Source organism: Protopterus annectens, chromosome 8.part0 (genome assembly GCF_019279795.1).
Source record: "Protopterus annectens isolate FY-2018-M chromosome 8.part0, PAN1.0, whole genome shotgun sequence".
In the NCBI taxonomy this organism is placed as follows: domain Eukaryota; kingdom Metazoa; phylum Chordata; order Ceratodontiformes; family Protopteridae; genus Protopterus; species Protopterus annectens.
In genome coordinates this window covers 1339828874-1339853094 of record NC_056741.1, presented here as the reverse complement: position 1 = coordinate 1339853094, position 24221 = coordinate 1339828874, and the positions used below count along the sequence as shown (strand labels likewise).

Here is a 24221-nt window from a genome sequence, read left to right as displayed (position 1 = left end):
TGATTGTCCGATAGGGACAAATAGGGAGCCTTGTACTACTGTATAGTAAAGGGGAGGTGTAGTGTTAGCATTTATTAGTGCTTCCTGAGAGCTTGGAGCAAGTGCTGGGCTGTAAAAGGAAAGTTACAGTGCTTTATTTGAGAGTTCAAATAGTTCTAAGGGAAAAATTGAAGAGCAGACTTCGTGGAGCCTGGAATAGTTTAACCCTAGCTAACCGGCACTGCGCAGTGCGCAAAACCACGCAAATGCGGGTTTTAAGGCAGGGAGATGAAAGAGATAGGAATTAGCCCAAAACGGCCAATAAACTACTAGTTGCTGGGCTGAGACCACTCCTCCAGGGACAGATAGGCTGTTCAAAGATCCCCACTCTCACTGGTGAACAGAGAAACTACGTCCTATCCAAGTAAGGATATGGGGAACACAGGAACTTATATCACAGCCCTGAATTCAGCAGAACCTGAAAACTGAAAACTGGACTAGACTAGCTTAGAAAAGGCAGGAAACGAGACAATTTTTTTTTTTTTTTTTTAGCAGAAGATGCAATAAACTTCACAAAAACACTTTAAATGCTTATAACAGGCTAGCGCACTTTAGTGTGTAGCCTACAACAGTTAAACAACACAAAAAAAGACTTAAATGAATTTAAAAGTGCTAACAGCAAAAAACAGTATAGTATGCAGCAAAGAAAGTTTTTTTAAGGCACAGAAATGCTAGAAATCGCTTTACGGCGAAATTAGAAGTCATAGGAAAAATGCAGAGAATAAAAAAATACTTCATCTGCATCCAGGAAGGCATGAACACTGAATGTCTTTGACGTCTTGTGGAGACCCTACTGTTTGTCTTTCCATCCCTAACCTTGTTGCCAGGGGCATTTCAGAAGTTCAGGATGGATAGGGATAAAGTCTTCTTACTGGCTGTTCACTGACACATACAGTAGATATTATAACACATAGTTCTGCACTACTGCACTGTCCTTGCTATGGAACAAAGGAGCTGTCGTGCACCCCAATTTAAAGAACCTGAAGTTGGCATCATGGAGCCTCTCAGCTACTTATGTTTCAGTGTCAGCTGTCTGAAAAAGTGACAAGCATCTTGCCAGAAGTAAGAAGGCCTACCAAAATAATTATTTAGCTAATCACTTCTCTGTGGTGCTCCATGGTGGTACAGCGGTAGCATTGTTACCTCACAGCAAGAGGTTCTCCCGTTCGATTCTCAGCTTGGCTTGGGAGTGCCTTCTGTGTGGAGTCTGCATGTCCTCATCACGGTTGGGTAGCATTCGAAAGACATGCATGCTTAAATGGGCGTGCCTTCGTTGAAGGTTGGGTGTTGAGCTAGCACTTGGCGTTTTGTAAAAATCTACTGCCAATCATTAACGGACCGGAGTTCCTCTGTGGCGACCCCTTACCGAGAAAAAGCCGAAAGACAAAAACAAACAACTTCTCTGTGGTGCTCATCAAATGAAATTCCCCATTCCTTTGTCAAGTGTAAGGAACCTTGAGCTCTGCAGTGTTTTAGTGTCAGAATTTTAGTGAAACAGCCTTTCTTACACTTTCATTAAGGTTCATCTCTCACTGTGTGTTTTCTGGACCCTCCATTGTTCTTGCACTTCTAGGTCAGTATATAAGAGCTACACTTACCCTATGAGATCTTAAAATTTGTAATTGAAAAACTGACCCTTATCCTTTTTGTTTTTAATTTCAGTAGGTAGTGTTTCAGGGTTGTTCCTGCAGCTTCAGTGCTGTTGTTCCCTACTCACTTTGCATGACTGACTTTGGCCGTAACTCCATCAAATTACTAGGTCATCCAGCTAGGCCAAAGGTAGGAAGCTGCAAGTGGAAGTGGATCAGTATTATTATTGCTGCCATTGGGTATAGAAGCTGAGAAGTGTATTGAAAGTGAAGCCCTACCCTCCCTGCTGTGTGAGTCATCTGATGTGGGTGTGCGTTGCACATTCCTATGAATACACTCTACCTCTATAGTGATGCATTGCTTAGCTGGCCTTCCCTACTTTGACTGTACTATCAATCTCAGAGATCCCCAGTGTCCTTCAGAGATTAAGAAGTTATGGGCATGTCCCAGCATGTACCTCCTCCCAAGGGAGAGGTGAGCAAATGCCACATTATCATTCATCTCACATTAATGTACATCTCCTCCAGCTCTCACATATTTAGTCAGTTTCCTGAATTTTAGTCAGAGCTTTATCCCTGTGTGTTGCAGAGGTGCCAGCCATAACATCTTTTGAGCCACACTCCTCAGTGACACCTGAGTGTTTCTTATAAAACATATTGGTGTTTATTGTTCTGTTTATTAATGCAGTCATCAGTCTTGGGATATCCTTCTCACAGGTAGCCCATCTTACAACAACTGATCCTTCCCTTCAAGGTTTCATCCGACTCCCTCCCAGTGCAATATGAGGGCATTGATGGTATAAGAGAAGCAAGTGTCAGTGCAGTCTGTAGAGGTTTCCTGCTGTGCTGTGGTGGTTTCAGCATAGTCAATCCATTAGTTAGTCTGATTCTACCAGAAAGATAAACACCCCATAGGAGTTTTCTTGTATTTCTGGTACTGTCATATTGTTATCGTATGTCTGATAGTGACTCTCCATAAAGGCTATCACTTCAGTTCACTTTCCTGTCAAAGCACTGCAGGGACACTTGAAACACATTGTGCAAGTTTCGTCTTGAGGACAGTTAGGAGTAGAACTAAACCTCTCCAGGAATTTGCAGATAAAAAGTGTGTGTGTGCCTGGTTCTGTATCACCGTGATACAACAAAGACCTCTGGAAGTCTTCCCTTGAATAAGAAGTGTACTGATAAAGAGATTTGGGAAAAATGTCAACAGACTAAGGACATTCACTCAGTTTGTCACAGAATTTAACAATGCCCTTGAAAATAATGAACTTAGATGGCAAGTATTTCTTAGAGCAGACCAAATTCCTGGTCTAAATGAGACTTTAAATGTTAAATGTCTTTTAAATAACAGGTTTATTATTAAGTTCTTCACTTTACACTTTATTATAACAGTAAGTGTACATTTCAAATTGGTACATATAAATGTATGTGTTTTACATGTGTATACATATTTCTATACAGTGGCATATTTTATGCTTGATATTTATGTCTTTAAGAAAGTTTTTTAGATTATTGAACAGTTAGATGAATGGAAATTAATTGGGTTATTAATTAATTGATTATTTGAAGCTTTTGTACTTAAAGTGATTCATTGAATGGTTTGTGAGTTCTGAAGAAGTTCATTCACATTAAAACGAAAGAAAGCGCTTAACTATTTATTTGGTGTGGACAGTCATCATTTGGTCTTTTTTCACGTTTTGTTTCTAAAGAATATTACAAATACTTAACATGGTATAAGCAATGCTTCCCTGACCTTCACTGCCTTGAACTAACGATCTGAGATGATTACTTACCAACAGTCTTTGCTGGAGGAGAAGCGGGCTAAGTCAAGAAGGGGATCTCAGATTAAGAACAGGAACACAGGAATAATACTAGCAAGCACTGAGACCATAAAATGCCTAGCCCATATGCACCTTTAAACAGACAAACTTTAAAGTTATTGCCACCTGTGTCAAGCACTTAATACTGCTAACCTCCAAAATTGCGTATGGCCTTACATAAGCCTGGTGTAAATTTGTTTCTGCTCATCCAGTTATCAAGACTAGCCATGTAGGCAGCTAAAGTAGTACTTTATTTGACATGTATTTGCAACTTATTCTATAGACTGGGAATGCACTGTTAGGAACCTTTCCTTCCAACTAGTCTTGTTTATGTTTTGGTGTAGGTTCAGGTCTGTAACGCCAATATTTGTAGAGGCTCTGGTTTTGCAAAGTAGGAGGAGGTTAAATAGCCACTCACAGGTCACCTCGGAGTAGCTGGTAGGCTGCAGAGTATAAGGAAAGTTGTGCTAATCTTTTGCAATAGTTCAAGGATTAAGATATTTGATTTTCTTGGTTATAAAGTCTTTGAGGGCTTTCCAGATGACTAATATGCTTGGATTGTATATACCTGAGGGGGCATTATATTCAGTGATGGTTCTGTATAGGAAGAATACAGGAATAGGATAACTTCTTTAACCCTTGAAGATATTTACTTGGTAATTAACATGGCCAGGTAGAAGGACTTCATGATTGTGGTTGAAACATGATGATCAAATGAGAGGGAGAGAGAGATGTCCACCTAAGCACACAGGTCTCTTATGACCAGTACCCGAGTACCATTTGTAACATATGAAGTGGAAGCAGCATTTTTGCTGGATGCTAATATGCTTTTTGCATTTAATTTTAGACCCGTACATCAAGTTTGTGCACATTCCTTGCTGGAGCTTTTTAGTATCAGTTGATAAAGCGGGTTATAGTACCTGGCTTACTTTCATCAGAAAACCAGGTCAACCACACTTCCAGGATATTGGCTTGAATGTCTGCAAAATAAGTGCCACACACAAGAAGGCATATCATTGATCCCTGTGGCACACGACCATTACAGTTTTGCATTCAGAGAGTGTACCAGCAACTTTCCCAACCTGGGATCTGTTGAACTGCCAGTTTGCAGTCTGCAAACAATGTAAGGATTTATGTTGCCTATTTTTTTCAATAATTCCAACATGGTAAAGAGTATCAAAAGGTTTTGGCATGGCAAGGTAAACAGTGTGCACAGAGTGACCACCGCCTACAGCTTCTGTAACTTGTTTAAGAACTTATTAGGTTCAGGAGGAGGGACCATTCCTTCACAAATACAAACTGTGAGGGCTCTAGTTAAGTTGCATATGGCTGTATAAATGAGTTCTACTATGACACATTCCGTGGCTTTGCATATAAGACTACTGAGGCTAATAATTATCTGAGTCTGCAGAGGAGCCACCCTTGTGTAGGGGAGGCACAGCTGTTCACCAGGCATAGGGCACAAACCCTGTAGACAGGTATGAGGTTGAACAGTTTAAGTACAGGTTCAGATAGTGCATATTTGGCATGGATGAGTGTGTGACTTGGTCTGTTGTCTGGCCCATTGGAAATATGACAAGGGTTGTAAGACTTGCTCCAGGGTGATTTCAGGGAAGACTGAATTTTCGAGGATATTGAGGGTAACAGTGTGGGCAGGTGGGGTAAAGTTGGCACTAAATTTGTGTGCTCATATATTGACTGTATCCCAGGATCAGAATGTGTGCTACTACAGTAAACTCTGTTAACTGGCACCCATGGGGACTGGTAGATGCTGGGTGACTGTTGTTTCTGGTTGCTTGAGAGTTACTATTAAAAATAAGCCTGACTAATACTGTACCCTATATTATTTGTTTGGTTTGACTTGTTCTTAGGTGCGGGAGAGAGGGAATGTATTCCTATCTTCCTTTTTAAAACTGAAAAACTTTAAAAATGTAAGGTATGTTTCTGCAGGGGGGGGGGGGTAAAACGTGCAACGCTTGAAAATTGTACTGTATTGCTTCAATTTTTTTTTTTTGGTTGCTTGAGAGTTCTGGTCGTTAGAGTTCCAGGTAACTGAGAGTTTGCTGTATAATGGATAAGCTTAGTGCATGGTTAGACATTATTCTTTATTTTTCTGATGTAGCAGAAGAAAGAGTTGTAGTTCCCTTTGGTATATGTAGCAACCTTAAGTTTGTATTCTGCATTGTATTTTCTATTAATGCTCTTAAGTTCCTTAATGCATGTTTCAGTGTTGTCTTGAGGTAGGGGAATGAGAATTTTTTTACAACTTTTTATAATTTTCCTTCTTTTGTGGTACAGTTAATTTATACAGGAGTTCCACCAGAGGGGTTTATTGATGAATTTACTATTGTATTTAGGGAGGATGTTTACTGACTTTCCTATGCAGCTGTTTAAGTGTTGATTATAGAGGTGAATACAGCAACCCTCTCATTTGGGTTTACTTGCAAGGGATTGTTGGGAATTTTGCATGTCTCTTCTACAAGCTGAAGTAGGTTTGCCCTGAAGAAGTCCCTAAAGATGGCTTTATTTGTTGATGTGACAGTACAACTAGACCTGCCTGAGAAGTTTGTATTTAACCAAGGATGAGGAGAAGTCTTGTTGGGTATGGTAGGGGATAACTTAGTAACAACCAGATCAAGGATGTTGGAGTCTCTACAGAATAGTTTTACACTTTCTTCCAGAGCATAGGTATTAAAGTTTAGAAAATAGTGAGCATAACTATTTTTTAGAGTGATGTGTGTCAGTCTATGCTTGGGTCATTGATGACCCTTAGCAAGACGGTATTCAGTTTGATATTTAATGCCTCAGTGGTATTAACATAATTTCCATGATCTTCGAGGGACATTGGTGGGGATATATAGCTAGCAATGAATTAATAGTTGGATTTGTTGAGGGTGATTTGGATCTCCAGGAATTCCATTTAGGGCCATGGGTAATCCAGTATGAGCTAGTGGTGTTTCTAATAAATGCAGATACTCCCCACACTGTTACCTAAGGATCTGAAGGCATAATGTGTGCTAAACCCTGTTATAGATGGAGTGCTGTCATTACACTAAAACAGTGTCTCAGTAACTACACAGTTATGAATGTTTTCAGGTTGTAGGATAACCTCAAGTTCTGAATCTGAAGCAGGAGATGTATGAGTCATATGACTCCTCTGATCCTTGGGGAGCCCACGACTACCACAGCAGCCTACATCCCTTCTCAAGAAAACATTGGCATACTGGCTAAGCAGATCACAGTAGACCCTTGTGAATGGATGTTAAGCAGGGATATCTTCTTGTATCTGTATAGGATGTGGTTTCTGCCAGAAAAAGACTTCACTTCCAAAAGACTTCTGAAGAAGTTTTGCTGCAGAGTAGCAACTTCAAGGGTCTGGAAGATGTGATGCGCTATCCCTCATATGGACAGCTTTGTTTCCTTTGTTTTTCATCCTCTACACCTTATCATCAGGGTGTTACTAAAAATCAAGGAATAGAGGTCAAACGTAATTGTGATAGTTCTCTTTTGACCAATAGAGCAATGGCACTGTCACCTGCACAGCCTAGCAAGGGAGGATTGGAGAGGGTTGTATCAATGAGTGTACCTTCATACTGAAAACAAAAGATTGTGGCATAGATACGGAGGCTGACACAGAGGATGAGTTTATCCTAATCTTAGCTAGATGCATGTACTGTGAGGGTCTGCTAAACATTTAGAGGGAGCCTAGGAAACCAAACAAGGAAATCATATTAAGTGAAATGGAAAATATTCTTCATCTGATGCTTCTGCAGAGACCAAGGCCCTAATATTACATATATGGCAACAGTCCTGGATTATCTGTCATACCTTTTCTTAACTGACCTTTCTTATGCTTCCTTAAAGTTTCACACTTCTGCTGTCTTAATATGCCTAACCATGTAACACCCCTGTCAGTCTTAGTACTTCAAGACTTCTGTAAAATAGTTCGTAAAAGGTGATTTTTTTTTTCATGTTAGGCTTTCAAGAAAGGAAATTAGACCACCATGGAATCTCAACTATGTCTTAGAGAAACTGACTATCCCCATCTGTGATTAGCTGCTGCTTCTCACTACAGTTCTCATCTTGGAAGATGCTGTTGTTGAAGGCTGTTGGAATAATTTCTGAATTTCTGAACTAAAAGCTTTAATGTGCAGGGAGTATTTTTTTTTTACTTTTTCATCAGGATAGAATTTCCTTGTGCCCCAATTCATCTCTTATGCTTAAAGTTGTGACAGGGTTGTCTCTAAATCAAGGCATTCATTTACCTTAGCTTTTCCCCGTAACAATCAATAAAAGAACAATAATTTATTCCCTTCCAGTTTCTCCTGACAAGCTATTCTAGTGATTTGAATTAAATCTTCCTCTAGCAATTACAAATAGGTTCATAGGTAGGTACTAGGCTATCGGCCCTGGGGCCTATACAAGCCCAGCCAAAAAGGCACCCTGGCTTTTTCCACTCAAGAAAGTTATTTTCCTTGCCACTGTCGAGCAGAGCCATAGAGGTGATCCTCGGGTGAATGTCCTATTTCCCATCCAGTCATCAAGATTTTTCTTAAAGAGTGCTAATGAGGAACTTTGTTTGATATAGATAGGTAGTTTATTCCAGAGTATGGCAAGTCTGTGGGACAGGATTCTATCCCTCCGGCATGTTCTGTTTATTGTGGTGACAAGGCTTAGATCCCTAGAGCGTGTAGCTTGGAGCGATTGGGATTTCTTTAAGTGGAGCATGTCCAACAGCTCTGGGTTTGACATAGTTTTGTATGTTAGGCAGAGATCACCTCGGAGTAGGCGATATGCGACGGAGTAAAGCTGGAGTTTTTTGAGATGGCTTGCGTAGGGCATCTGTTTGAGGCTGGTAATCCTCTTTGTGAGGTATTTCTGCGGCCTTTCCAGTTGTTGTAGATGTCTTGTGAGGTACATACCAAAAGGGGGGCTGTACTCTATAATGGGTCTAATGAGTGATGAGTAGAGGGGAACAATGACCTCTTTTTTTCTGGATGAGAAACCTTTTGTGATGAGGTGTGCCACGCAGAAGGATTTCCTGACTACCGTGGCGATGTGATTATCAAAAGACAGACTACTGTCCACCTGTGTCCCAAGGTCTCTTATCACACTTTCGGTGTTAAGTATACTAATGCCTATGTTGTAGTTCATAAGTACAGAGTTTTTACCAAAGGGGATGACAATGCACTTTTTGGTATTGAGCTTGAGGCCATGGCTTTGACACCAGGCATATGTCTCAATGAGGCCCTTTTGTAGGATGTCCACATCGTTAGGAGTTTCGATTATGGCTCCTAGTTTGCAGTTATCTGCGAACTTCGTTAGCCAAAGACCTTCTGTGTTAGCCTGTACTTCAGAGAAGTAGATAGCAAACAGGAGATGAGCCAGGACTCAACCCTGTGGTACTCCACTTGTCACTGGCCTGAAGTCGGACTTGGAGTCTACTACTTTCACTGTGTGGGTTCTGTCAGTGAGCCATTTGGCAACCCATCTTGTGACATAGGGATTTATACCTAGTTTGGTGAGTTTATCTATAATTCCAGAGTGGGGGATGGTGTCGAAAGCTTTGGCAAGATCTAGATAGGCTGTATGAATCACCTTACCCTTGTCTATGGCTTTGGTGACTGCTTCAAAGAAGTCTATCAGGTTTAGGAAACATGATCTGCCTTTTACAAACCCGAACTGGGTAGGGTCCAGAGTTTGGAGATTACCAATGTCTTTGTTTATAAGTTCCATGGTGATACGTTCCATAGCACTTGCAGACCAGGCTCGTCAGGCTACTGAAGAGGCAGTTCCCGGGGTCCGTGGTGGCTCCCCCCTTGTGGAGTGGGATAACCATTGCTGTGCGCCATTCAGCAGGCACAAAGCCTGAGGTGAGGCTATGATTGAACATGGTACTTAGGTGGGGTGCCAGTTCGTTCTGTAGTTCGTGTAGAACGCAGCCTGGGATGTTGTCTGGTCCCATGGATGCTGTGTTCTTGGCTTTGGAGAGTGTGGTTTTTACCTGTGCAGCCATGATTACAGGAACTTTGCATTCCGTGATTACAGGAACTTTGCATTCTTCCGGTATAGAGATGGGCTCTTTAGGGGGTGAGAGGGGGATAAAGTTAGCACTGAACCTATCTGCCAGGATGTTGGCAATATCAGTTGGGTCTGTTATTTAGTGCCAGTGTGCTGTAACTTAGAGCAGACCTGAGTGTTGCCATTGAGATTCTTGACATAGGTTTAGAATGCTTTGTGGTTGTCTTTAGAATCAGTGGGGATTTTGTTTTCGTAACTAGCTTTGGAGGATTTTATCAGGGATCGCAGCTTCTTACTGAGGCTGACCAGGAAGTTCCTCCACTCTTGTGTTTTTACTCTCTTTTGCAACAGTTTCTTCCTTCTGTTGTGCAGTTTGTTTATGGCAGGGGACCACCAGATTGGCTTCCTTTTTTTGGAGGATAGTGTCTTGGTTCTGTTTGGGCTAGCATGATCCATGCACTCATGTAAGTGCTTATAAAGTGCAATTGTGTAGTATTCAGTAGTCATGACTGTATTGTCCATCTGCATGGGCCTCATGAAGTTCACCACTTCTGTCTTAAGAAGCATGAAGTTGGCTTTGGAGAAGTTTTTTACCATGGTTTCTTTAATGGGGGGGTGGGGGCATGATGTGGATATCTAGGGTAATTATCTTATGGTCAGATTGGACCAATGAGGCGTTGACTTCAGGTGTGGAACACTGGTCACTCATGTTGGTAATGACTAGATCTAGGATATTGTTGTCCCTAGTGGGGGTGTGGATAAGTTGATCCAGGGCATTGGAGTTTATGAATTCCAGAAAGCGCTGAGCAAAGGAGTTGGTACATGAGTAATTTTCCTAGTTAATGGTGGGGTAGTTGAAATCGCCCATTATTAGGGTGTTTGGTTGAACCCTAATATTTTCCAGTACATCAAGAAAAGAGGAGTGGGAATCCTGGGGCATGGTGGGTGATCTGTAGCAAGCTACAATTTGGATTGCAGTTTTGCCCAGAGTTAGTTGCACTTGGATAACCTCGGCTGCATTATGCTGAGCAGCAAAGCCTGGAGGTGTGGATATCCTTAATGAATATGGACACACCTCCGCCTTTGGTGTTCCGGTCCAGGTTACATGGCCAAAAAGTGTGGTATGAGTTATAGCCTGGTAATGCAGGGGTGCTCTCTGGAGCCTTGAACCAGGTCTCAGTCACTGCACAGATATCGATGTTCTCCATTTTAAGGAGTGCCTCGAGTGAGTGCATTTTGAGATTTAGACTTCTAGCATTGAGTAGCATCATCCTCAGTTTTTGTTTGCCTGTCCCTGTTACGGTGGTTAATTTGTCATTTGCACCTTGCCTAAAAAAGGCACTATAGGGGTGGCAAGAACCTTAACTAGTATCCAGAATCCCAGGGGTGACAGGTGCAGGCTATCTCTGGCAAAGCATCATGGTCTGTCGACCATGTCATCCCAGGCAGACAGATACTGGATCCCTTCAGAATGGCACCAAATAAGAAGTAGAAATCTTGTCTTTTCTCGGGTTATTGGTCAGAATCGTTTCATGGCTGGTGAGTATGGCTGTTGTCTGACATCATCCTAGACACTGCAAACACAGCGGGGGAAGATTAACTTCACAAGAAATTAGAAAACTATTTTTGCTCACTTAAACTTCTGACATTTGGTTGATTGTAGTGATGCTAGAACCAGATAACATTTAGACTACACTGAGGTTTAGTCAGCTTCCATTTTCAAGAAACGGAGACCTGCGTAACATAGTCTATTGTAGATATGCTGCACAGAAGTATGCCAAAGATCAATGTATTTCTGTGGTCACTTTAAGTTGCTGGTGATTGCTTTTAGGTTGTATTTACTAAGTTATTGTTTTTCACATAAGAATGTACTGCAACCACAGCTTTCTCCCACACTAGGAAGATAGTACATACCTTCTTTACATAATTTTATTTTCATTGATTAGTAAAAGCATTCATAAAGAATACATTTATTTTATATTATATCATAGAAGGCTAAAATTCCTCACCGTTTCTTAGGTAAAAGAAATGCAAATGTCATAGTATGAAAATTAGCTCGTAGAACAAAATATTCTAACTAATGAAAAACTAAAAAATGCCTTTTTGTCTATCTTATCAAGTGAAACTAGAAATTGTTGATAAACGGATCACGTACTTCACTCATAATCAAATTAAGTTTTGTGGTTCTTCTTACTTGATAGATCAGTCATTCTGTAGTGTAACTCCAGTACTTTGTCTCTAAGGAGTAATCATCTAACTTGTTCTTTAGATAATTCTGTGAAAAGGGAGGCATAGCATAATGTTTGTGCATCCTTGTCTGGTAACAGATAGCATTGAGCAGCATCTATATGAACTTGCTTTACCGTGCAGATTTGGATGACTGTTACCTCAGGCAGTGTAGGAATTTCAATAAGGTTACTGAGAGCGTCAGTCCCCCAGATTAAGATATGTATGTATTCAAACCATTGCAGCCTCAGTCACTTAACTGCATAGACAACTAGTCTAACAGCTACACGTGAATCCCCTAATAGAACACAGCTAGTTACAGGTCTGTGCATTACATAAGAGTTAATAATACTCATCACTTGGGGGGGTCTAGTAAGTAGCATTTTCATAAAAACAGAAACTTATTAAAACCAGGCACCCTTGGCAACAGAAACAATGTACTTGTGATCTGTGACTTAGTAGTCCTTAAAACGGACAGGAACATGTCAGTATCCTGCTTACCCGTTTCAAAAAATAGGAACATAGTAGACTAAAAAGAAGGTTAGTACAGATATGAAGTGATAGTTCATGCGTGGTATCACTGCTATTCTTACAGAAAGATAAGATGCTCAGGATTCTCTTAAGCAAAGAAAAAATTACACATTTAGTGACATCCTACCTTCTTCTCAATGGCACCTGAATTTAGAACTCTAATCCTAGTCTTCCTTTGTGACTAAGGAGCTAGTGCTATATGCAAGGCCATTCATTGCAAGTCAGCCTGGCATGAGATTTATGACTTTCCTGCTAGCTTTGTAGTGAAAAATTTGCCCTATTACCCTGGAGAGCACCAGTAGCAATAGGGAAGTATTCTGTATTGCATTTTTTTTAAATTTGCACAAACTACACAACAAAAAAAGGGTGATAAAAATGTTCCAGCACAGAAATGAAGGTACCTTCCTAAACTTATGATGTTGAAGCAAAAACAGGATAGTCCAGAAGTTTTTCTTTATGTTGAAAATGCAGATTCACGTATCATAACAGAATCGTGATTTAATGACAGAAACTCAGTACCAATTTTGCTGGAGTTCACTTGCTTTCATTGCTGTAGACCACAGTAAACTGTTAGTGATATCTCAATTTATAGTTTATATGAGACTGTTTAAGAGAGACACTAACACAGATGCCATGGGATTAAAACGCTTGCATATAAAAACTGTAGATAATTAATCAAAATTCAATATCATGAGGTGTTATAGTACTGTCAGTCTCATTTAGAAACCTAAACAAAAAACTTCCCAAACACTGTCTTCCAACACCACGTGAAAAATCCACTACGAAACCTGCATTTGAAATATTTATTTAAGCTTCTCTTTAAACATGCACTTTTCGTCAGATTTAAGTATCCAACTTCATCAGAAACAAAACTTTAAGTTAATAATCTACTAGAGCATTTTATAGCACCCAAATCTCATTGAAATCACATTGAAGTCACGCAGCACTACACATGTACTACGCAGAGAGCTCACCCTACTGGTGAGACTTGCAACTACTAGTTAATTCTTTATTTTTTATTGTTTGTTTTTTATATATTGTTTGTTTAATTTCTACCTATATAAAACCTCATATGCATGCAGATCGCAACTCAGAAAATACAATGCTATAATGAACAATGATAAAAAATATAAAAATAATATACTAACAAATGTAAATATAAAAATGTGTAAAAAATTAAAAAAATCTCCAAGTAAAGAATTATGTTAAGCTTTATATAACTAACAATGTTAAAATAGTTAAAAATAGATAAAAATAAAGTTTTGACTTGTAATTTCGATCTCAAAGAACTGCACATGTATTTGCTCATAAAAGCAGCAAAGTCTCAAATCTAAAAATACAAATGAGAATTCACCTTAACAGATTTTTCAAGTGTAGGACACACATAATCGAATTACACTCATTCAGACCAGGAACCTGGCAGGCATTCAGCCTCAATTGCCAACAAAGCTCTAACCTTTCCAATCTAAGTGACTCCGGACCACCTCTTCCGTCATTGTATAGTTGCTGTATGATGCTAAATTTGAAATTATGTGTGGGCTGTTCTAAAATGTGTCTTGCCAATGCATTTGTGGATTTACTATTGTTAATACTATATATGTGTTCATATATCCTGTCCCTTAGTCTTCTGTCAGCTTTGCCGACGTAGAACGTGGGACAGTGGGTGCAGCTTGCCAAATACACCACTTGCTTACTGTTGCAATCATATTTGTCCTTGGCTTTGATCTTAACATGAGTGTAATTCGATTATGTGTGTCCTACGCTTGAAAAATCTGTTAAGGTGAATTCTCATTTGTATTTTTAGATTTGAGACTTTGCTGCTTTTATGAGCAAATACATGTGCAGTTCTTTGAGATCGAAATTACAAGTCAAAACTTTATTTTTATCTATTTTTAACTATTTTAACATTGTTAGTTATATAAAGCTTAACATAATTCTTTACTTGGAAATTTTTTATACATTTTTATATTTACATTTGTTAGTATATTATTTTTATATTTTTTATCATTGTTCATTATAGCATTGTATTTTCTGAGTTGCGATCTGCATGCATATGAGATTTTATATAGGTAGAAATTAAACAAACAATATATAAAAAAACAAACAATAAAAAATAAAAAATAAAGAATTAACTAGTAGTTGCAAGTCTCACCAGTAAGGTGAGCTCTCTGCATAGTACATGTGTAGTGCTGCGTGACTTCAATGTGATTTCAATGAGATTTGGGTGCTATAAAATGCTCTAGTAGATTATTAACTTAAAGTTTTGTTTCTGATGAAGTTGGATACTTAAATCTGATGAAAAGTGCATGTTTAAAGAGAAGCTTAAATAAATATTTCAAACGCAGGTTTCGTAGTGGATTTTTCACGTGGTGTTGGAAGACAGTGTTTGGGAAGTTTTTTGTTTACCTGTTTAAAACCATTTCAAGGCTTGTGTCATTTAGAAACCTGTTATGCTCAGACATATACTGGTTAAACTAGTGCACTAAAACATACTGGATAGTTTCTGGACTTCATTATTAAATGTGTTATGGATCTTTGTTAGTTTTGTGAAATCCATTTTATAAAGACTGATAATGTCATCCCTGTAGTGCTAGTTATTAATTCTGTAAAGTGAAAGGGCAGAGAATGTTACATTTTGTCAGTACAGGACTTTGCCCTTACATTCCTTGTGCAGGGGAGACCCCTTGCAGTCCTCTCTTCTGCACAGTTCAGAGATCACTGCACCTCAAAGAATGAACCATTGTATCTTTACACAGCCAACTTCTTATAGAATAAGCCCCAAGTAATCAAAATGTATGCATCCAAATTGTACAATTTGCAACAAAATTTAAATGTTTCATTTTCCAGCCATGGGTAATAATACTTAAAATAATAAAGGTTGCTTTAATTGTTCTACCCCAGCTACTAAACACGTAACCACATTTCTTTCATGTTAAACCTAAGAATTATTAATCCACAGACTGGAAAACATATCTCCTCCCATGCTGATTATGCAGTGTGATGAATCTACTAAAATCAGCAAACTGTATAACAGAAATAAATATTATTCCACACATACATAACAGTCCCAACTCAGTAAGAGAGTCCACATCAATAATTTAAATCTTACAAAACTGGTGAAATTGGTGATGAGCCTAGACCATGAAACTAGACTAGTTTCTGAAGCAGAGAGCAGTAACAAAGCAGTCTTGATTGTATCAGGAAGCTAATGGGATAAAACAATGAATATTCTAGACCTTCAATAAATGTATGGTGATATAGTACCCCCTAGTTATCATTTCTGGGTTGTATGTATCATCTGTAGCTTTGGTATATTACTCCAAAACATATGAAGGAAGCCACACACCCTTTTTGTATTAAAAAAAAAAGGTGGGGGGGGGGTAGACATACAGAGAGAGATATGTCGGCCTCTCTTGGGGAGTGATTTACAAACCATGAGTGGGACTCTTGGAGATGAGTTTTTATCTGTTACCCTGGATTCATCTATGATGTACCAGAAGTTATCGATTTAGAGTGGATCGATGGGTTTATCTGTGGCTTGATGAGAAGTCTTAAGTTGTGGAGGTGCAGACAGCTTGTTCTGAGCTGCAGTACCAAGAAAACAAATTACATAATTGATGGGTTTCTAAGAGAATTTAACTGAACTATAACTGACCTGAATTCCATTCTTTTGTTTACTTATTTTTTTGAGTAGCGCTTGTAATATACATACTTGCACTGTAAATAAACTGCACTCAAACTGTAAATAAGAAAACCCAGCATATTTTGTATGCTGCACTGGTGGTTGTGGTTAGCTTAGTTTGGTCAGACTATACCAAATTACACTGTATTTCTTTCCTGTATTACTGCCTGTAAGTGAAAATGCATACATTGATTTCCCCACCTGCAGAGAGAGAGGGAGAAACTGCTGCTTTCCTATGTTATCATTCTGAAAGAGTGAAACTATATGTTTGCATCCTGAGGAACTTTTACCCACATGGGCAAAATGCCTGGTGTTGGTAACAATGATTAGACTGTACAGAAATGCTTCTGAGTTAGTGTAGTAAGTCTGACATAAGTAAATTTCAGTGTGTATATTGAAATGGGATCAGGGAATCAAACTTTTCAAAGAAACATTGTTGAGTGACCCCCTGAGTGCTGAACAGAGTCTTTCTTAGGCTTCTCTTTGCTACAAGAGGTAGGCAGAACTCAAGATGGATGTAAATGATAAAAACTAAATTGATACAAACTGCATAAAAATAGGAGTAGAATGATAAGTGCTCTTCAGTGCTTTAACAATGTGATGTGAAGTTGCTGAAAGTTTCCCTAGCAAGAATGTTCTAAGTTGCTAAAAGAATGTATTGGGGAAAAACTCTGTTGCAGTATGAAGCATGTGCTCAAAAGTACTGGTGAAAGAAATTGCTGAAGTTGAATGTATAGTAGTAGTAGTGAATATTACAAAACTATTCTGTATTCTCAAATTACAAAAAGTAGTTTGCTGAAATTTAAATGAAATAAGTAAAACTAATGAACTGTGAAACACCACGGTCCCAAATTACTTATGAATTGGGGAAGCTAATGTGAATTCCCTAAATTCAAGAAAGTGAAGCAGTAACTGATGTAAAAGTGTTGGGTAAGTTTTTTGCAGCAGCACAGTCTGTATTCAAAAACAGTTGTGAAAAAAAAATGTTCTGAGGAAAACTGTTGCGGTGTCTTTCTGAGAACATAAGAAAATTCTGAAATGTGTGCACTATTAAATGGTGATTGCACTATATGTTCTACATTATAGCCTAACAGTGTATGTAGTGCTAAAGAAGCTAGAGGTTCAGTGGCATGGTGCTTTTGAAACAATTCAAAAGTACTGATACATATGTATAAACCCAATATTATTTTACACTGTGCTGTTTACCCTTTGACCTGCAAAGAATTTCTCCTGGGCAAGTTTTGCTGCATTTAAATGAACTGTGTTGGAGAGAGGAACCCCAAAGAACTGGTAGCCTTTGCAGTGAAAGAGAAGTTGAGAAACTTGAGTTCCTTAAGGATCCATACTGGCATGTCTTCTTTTCTCCATTTTTATAAATGAGCTAACACTCAACCTTTCCTGACTTCCAGTCTTGCTATACATCGATGACATGGTTATCTTCCACTGAAACCACACAACCTACACAATTCAACACAATCTGCAAAATGATTTCTTCTCCCTCATTAACTTGCTCTGTAGCAAAAAAACTATTACTTAACTCCTCAGAAACTAAAACTATGCTCTTTAGAATCTCCACAAATAGATAAAGTAATCCAGACTCACTTCTTATTTTTGACTACCCTAACAATGCCATTGAGCAGGCTAACACATTTAGATACCTAGGAGTCTGGCTTGATCCCTCACTTAACTTCCACCCTCATCTCAGAAACACCCAAAAAAGATAAACTCCTTTCTCTTCTGGGCCAAAACAATCTCCTCTTTCCTTTCCAACAAGAAATACTATTGGCAAAGGGATTTGTCTAGCTCAGAGTTCTACCTACCTCTTGTAGCATCTGCCTCCAAATGAAAGTCTACCACTGTCCAAACAAACTCCATTTCCATCTACTACTTCATTACCCTTTTCCTAAAGTATGAACACCACTGTCTTATACTAGCCAGAGCCAGCTGGCTGCCAGTTCAGTAACAAGCCAGTCTACTGCTTGGCTTCCAGCGTTTCTGGCTTCTGAAAGAAAACTCCTGCCACTTTTCTTTCCTCAGGCTTACTAGACACCTTCCATCATATAGTCTTAGATTTCATAGGCACTCATGGCCTCATTTGCAAGCCATTTGCAAGCATCTAAAAAACCACACTTCAGAGATTTAACCACTTCTTTCAACCAGAACCCAAGCTCTGCAGGATCTTCCCTCAGATCTTAAAAGACCTGTCCTTTCTGGCCCAGTTAAACAATGTTTCACAGCACAAGCTGCTTGTAAATGCTGTTATTCAGTTCGCGTAACCTAATGTCCCTATCCTCTGACATATACTGAAAATCATTTTCACCTCTAACTCCTAATATGTTGCTACTCTGATGTAAATATTGTGATGACTACCTTCTTAGGTCATTTTTTTCTATTGTGTATGAACAATTCCCTTTCAGTGTGTTCTTTTATTGTATACATCTTTATTTATTTTTCCCCATTTGATATGTGTTTGCATTCTGCACTGAGACATGATTGAATTTGCTAAATATGTGTCCCAGGTGGGTATGTCCCTAGCCTTAAACAGCATTCTGCCATCACCCGGAATGATGCCTCAATACAAACAAAAAAATATTGACTTTAACAATTGACTTAGTGTCTGGTGTCATTCCAAGGGGATTCAGTACCTGACAGCATGAGAAAATATGATTTACAGACCTCGATGCCAGAGATGGCCTGCATCTATCTCAAGTGAGCTTCAGGCTTCTGGCAAAAGGTCTTGCCTCTATCATAGTGCCTTTTTTAGGAAAAGTAATGAGATTAAAACTACCAACATAAAAATTTCAACAAAACGCAAATTAAAGATCATGATGATAAACACTAGGAGTCTAAACATGAAACTGCACTCATTGCAAGCATTCTTACCATGGAAAATGCTGACATCTGTGCAGTCACAGAAACCTGGTTCAAAGCTGTGGAGAGCACTGCAGCCTTACCTTGTTACCTGTCATACATTCAGACCACAAACCATGGGCAGTAAAGCCAAAGGAGTTTCAATATATATTAAAAATATTCTCACCTCCAGGCTGGTCAAACAGTATGATGCACAGCTGCAGTTAACCATTGACAAGACCCCTATACAAATCATAGCTAGCTACCAGTCTCCAAATCTGACTCAATGCCCAATCCACCTATTTGGACCTCTTTGAGTCTATCAACATATAACCCTTTATCCTGATCCTGGGTGACTTTAACTAACCAAACATAGACTGGATGAAATACTCATGCCAGAACACAAATGCCCAGAGAGTCCTCGATTTTGTCAGTGCAAATGCTTTGAAACAGCTAGTCGATACCCCGCAAGAGGTGATAATATATTGGACTTGGTATTAACCAACATGAGTAACCACTGCAGCATCCTTGCAGTATCATCCTCCCTGGTAAGATCTAACCATAAAGTGGTCACTTTCAAAGTCAACATGTCTCCTGACACCCTCCAGCTAGGGTCAAACAAAAACACTTCTCCAAAGCTGATTACAACCTCCTGAGGGATGGTATAAATAGCTTCACAGCCCCACCCCCTCTCTAGGAACTGGCATCAGTATCCAAAACTGTAGCAAATTACTGTATGAGCATTTATATAGATTCATGGAATCAGGTGTACCCGACAGGACTAAATCATCCTCTCCAAGGAAGAGTAAACCTGTCTGATGGACATCTGCAATAAATAAAGTTTATAACAAAAGGAAAAAAAATTGCTGTCCAGGACCAATAAGGAGCAGGTGCCTAATGGGAAGCAATCTCTCCTTAGCCGAAACAAGCAAATAAGAGCACTAGTGAAATCCTCCAAAGCAAACTTTGAGTCCAAATTAGCCACATTTACTAGAGAGTCATAAGGCCTTCTTCACATATGTCTGCAATCTCAAAGGAAGTACCCAGATCTGTTTAGAACTGGTGGTCAAGGACATCACATATACAAATGCCATAGAGATAGCAAACTTGCTGACTGATAGATTCAGCGAAAACTTCACCTCTGCCCTCCCCATCAGTAAATCTGGACATTCCCGGACCTGATCCCTTCCCCCTCTATCTAGGGGAATAGGTCATCACTGCTCTCTCAAAGGCAAATAATACAGCCTCCATGGGATCCAATAACATCCCAGGCTGCATCCTACATGAACTCAGGCAGGAACTTGTAGCATCATTAGGCGCCCTATTTAACCAACGCCTGAGTACCGGCTTTGTCCCAGCTGAGTGGAGGACAGCCACTGTCATCTCTTTGCACAAAGGTGGAGCATCCACCGATCCTGGAAATTATAGACCCATCAGTCTGACGTGCAGGGTCATGGAAAGGATTATCATAAACCTCATTAACAAGGACATTGGCAATCTCCAAACACTCGATGCCACACTGTTTGGCTTCTTCAAGGGGAGGTCATGTCTGTTGAATTTAGTTGACTTCTTTGACACAATCACTAAAGCCATGGATGAGGGGAAGACAGTGCACACTGCCTACCTTGATCTGGCCAAAGCCTTCAACACTATTCCCCACTCGAGCATAATAGATAAACTCTCTTAACTAGGCATCAATCTGTATGTTACCAGATGGGTAGCTAACTGACTTACTGATAGAACCTACCTAGTGAAAATAGGGAAGCCAGCTCAAGCAGTAGACCCATAATGAGTGGCATATCCCAGGGTTTGGTCTTGGGACCTCTGTTATTTGGGATATACTTTTCTGAGGTGCAGGCTAAAACCAATGGGCTATGGCTGACAAAGTTTGTGTGTGACTGCAAGCTGGGCGCTGTCATCAATTCCCTCACTGATGTGGACATCCTCCAATAGGGTCTCACCCAAACAAATGACTGGTGCCAGAAGCATGGCCTCAAGCTGAATACTAGAACATGCATCATCATCATCCCCTTTGGGGAGACTGACTTCCCTACAAATTATCACATTAATAACAACACCCTAAGCACGCAATCTGTTGTGAGGGATTTGGGCACCAAGGTTGATAGCAGCCTGACTTTTGACCAGCATGTTGCTTCCATTATACAGAAAGCGTTCTACATAGATCACCTCATAGGTAAGGGTATCTCATCCAGGGGCAAGGAGGTTATAACATCCCTGTATTCTTCCCTTATAAGGCCCACTATTAAATACAATGCCCTGTTCAGCATGTACCTCACAAAACACATGCAACAGCTGGAGAGACCACAGAGGTTCCTCACCAGGAGAATCCAGGGCCGCAAAAATCTACCTTACACAGATAGGCTTAAAGCCCTATCCCTCTACTCAGTTTCATACAGACTCCTCAGAGATGACCTCTGTCTGGCATACAAGGTGATCTTGAACCCTGCCTTGATGGGACTGCTGCATATCTGCAAGTCAAGCTCCACTCAAGTAACCGAGACTCAAGGCCTCAACCTGGTCTGTGACATCAATAGGACTTGTTGATGGGACAGATTTGTGTTCCAGAGACTCCACCATCTTTGGAATAGACTCCCCCTCCATGTCAAGCAGAATACCTCTTTATCACTTTTTAAGCACAACCTGGATAACTGGATGGGGAACAGAAAATACATCCCTGAGATTCCACCCATGTCCCTGCTGGACAGGGGCATCGGGTGCTGATTTGTCTAAACATGGGCTAAACTCTTGGCTAGGCTTATAAGTGCCTCAGGGCCAATAGCCTAGTAATTTCCTATGATCCTTTGACTGTAATTGGTCCAGTTGGATCAGTGCTGTACCCTAATTAACAAACTGTATAAATAAATAAATTGTATACAGAGTTGGTAGTTTCATAATGCACAACATGGAATCCTAACCGGCTGATTATTTAGAGCATGGTGTGCTGCATAAGTGTTTTGTGTTTAATGCAAGTGAGGCAACTTTATTGTTTCTGAGATACTGTTTTCATATAAGAGTGTTCAGATGAAAGCTGTGTGTGTGTGTTTGTGTGTGTGTGTGTGTGTGTGTGTGTGTGTGTGTGTGTGTGTGTGTGTGTGTGTGTGTGTGTGAGTGTAAGCAAGTTTGCTGGATTGTGGGGGAAAAATAAAATAAAAATGTGCAGTGGGTTGAAATTCTTTACAAGTGCTGGAACTTCATACAGCACTGAATCTTACTAAGTGCTGTCTATACCTCTGTCTGCTTCTGTTTAGTAAACAATAGCAAAAATCTCTGTCAAAGTGCATGAGAAGCATAAATAAAAAGCGAGTCTTCCTGGGCAGTGAACTGTAAGTAGTGCAAAATTGTTGTACCTTCAAGAAATACTAACCCATGCCTGTATGAAGACTTGCTATAGCAGTAAAGTGAGTCTTCATGTCCATTAAAGGGTTGCTTGGAAAATAACTTTATTTATTGCCATTTGATTAGACTGTGTATTATATCAAAATTTTCTGGTAACAGTCTGTGAAACTGTGTTTGTAAGATGCTGCCACTAAACATCAAACCCTGTGACAATAAAAAGGGTTTGTCATGATACACAGCAAGAAAGTTAGTTGTGTGCAAACCTGGTGAAATTGATTGTGAATTGCCTATACTGAAACATGAAAGGCAAGATAGATAAGAAGCATGACTCTATATGTGGTATATGTGCTGTTGTCATTGAAGGAAAATAGATGTTAGGCGCTGCTTTGATACAGCAACATAGCACATACCACAGTAAAGTGGTACTGACTAACTGGTCTGGTCACAGATAGTGTACGGTACAGCAAAATGAGAACACTTTATATCAGCATATTTTTATAGTAGAATCAAATGGCTGTTTTACAGTGAAGTGTTACAACACTGCAAAGTGAAACCTTATTTAAGAGTAAGAAAATGCCAAGTCAGTTGGGAGGAGTTAAGAGGATGAATACCTAATTTGGAATAGATGGTTTCTGAAAATAAAAATAAAGTGGCAGTTTTAAAAAGTTATTGGCTGACTTTGCCATCGGAAAATTTCTAACTCCACCAAGACTGCCTGAACCATTTTTGTACAAATTGAATCAGAGTAACATAAGAGTAAACCTGAATTCTAGGTTAAGTGACACACCAGACAAAAAGAAAAAAAACTATTTAAAGTTGTTAGAAAAAGAGCAATGTATAAATTGAGAAAAGAGTGACATGACCCAGTGTTGGAACCTGAAAAAGAAAATAGTCCATTTCAGACTCAGGTTGGTATTATGTATTTACAGAGTGAAAATGAAGAACTGCGACAGGAACTTAATGTTGTTAACAGTGCTCTGCATGATCTAAAACTAAACTGTTGGAATGTGCAAGCTGAGAGTAAGTTACTAAAGGTACAACTCTAAGAGACTGGAAACAAAGTCAAGAACTGTACATAAACTCATAATCACAATAATGAAGTGACCCAGCTTACCCAACAAAATAAATTTGAAAATGCAGCTGAAGTAAACAGTTGGTACTTAATATAAGGCATTCCAAAAGTTGTATTTAAGTACATACAGACATGCAATAACACTGAATTAAATGCACTTATGCTTAATGAATCCAGAAGCTGGAGCAAAGCTGCAGAAACACAAAAGGAAGAAAAGTTGCATTGCAAGATGGATTAACATTATGATGCTATTCTCGAGCAAACTATTAAGAATAAAAATAAGGAGACTGAAAATAAAATCATAGCAAATATTTGGAAACAAACAATAAATTAAAACTTATGATTAGGTGATACAAGATGGCCAATTACTACACTTCACTCCGCTTGGAATACTTGTCCACGTCAATCCACTGAGAATACATTTCTCAGGTTCATCTAGCCAGTAACTATTGGAGCACTTTGCAGAAAAAACAAAACGGTTTCCAATTTCAACCAGAGAAAGTTTTCCTTTTAACACTATTACTTTTAAAATTGAAAAAAAAATAGTGTTAACACACCTCATACCAAACTCTGCTGTAACTCATTAAGGCCATCTTTCACTGTGTCCTTGTGTGAAAGACCATTTTCCAGAATTACTCCTATCAGCTGGAACAGCATTCTAGATCAGGTGAAGAAAACTGAAGAACTTAACATGTTTAGGAAATCTCTCTCAGAGCATTTTATTAATAAAAAAAAAACGCAGCTGCTTCTGGGACACTGGTTGACTTCTCGTAATACTACTTGCAGCTAACACAAACCTGGATTAGAAGCCATGATGGGAGGTTACTTACTACGATAGTAAATTTAAGACTCAGTGCATGAATCTCAACAGCAACTGTAATTTAATGTAACTATCACTGCAGTATGTAGCCAGGTATTTATTAGAGTGTTTTAGGTTTAGGCTTTGTTAGATATTTAGTTTAGCTACAGGGATAGATTACAACCTACGTACAGCTCTGTGTTTCCTTCTGACTACCTGTCAGATACTCGTT

The 24221-nt window shown here is 39.3% G+C and overlaps 1 protein-coding gene across 1 annotated transcript in view; it reads left to right on the top strand.

Moving 5' to 3' along the window:
• Positions 1 to 24221, top strand: part of LOC122808480 (zinc finger protein 91-like) — a 1038194-nt gene that overhangs the window by 938230 nt on the left and 75743 nt on the right. The window contains exon 6 of the mRNA XM_044079437.1: positions 23048 to 23138. Coding sequence (XP_043935372.1) covers positions 23048 to 23138 — 91 coding nt within the window. The remainder of the gene's footprint in view (positions 1 to 23047; positions 23139 to 24221) is intronic.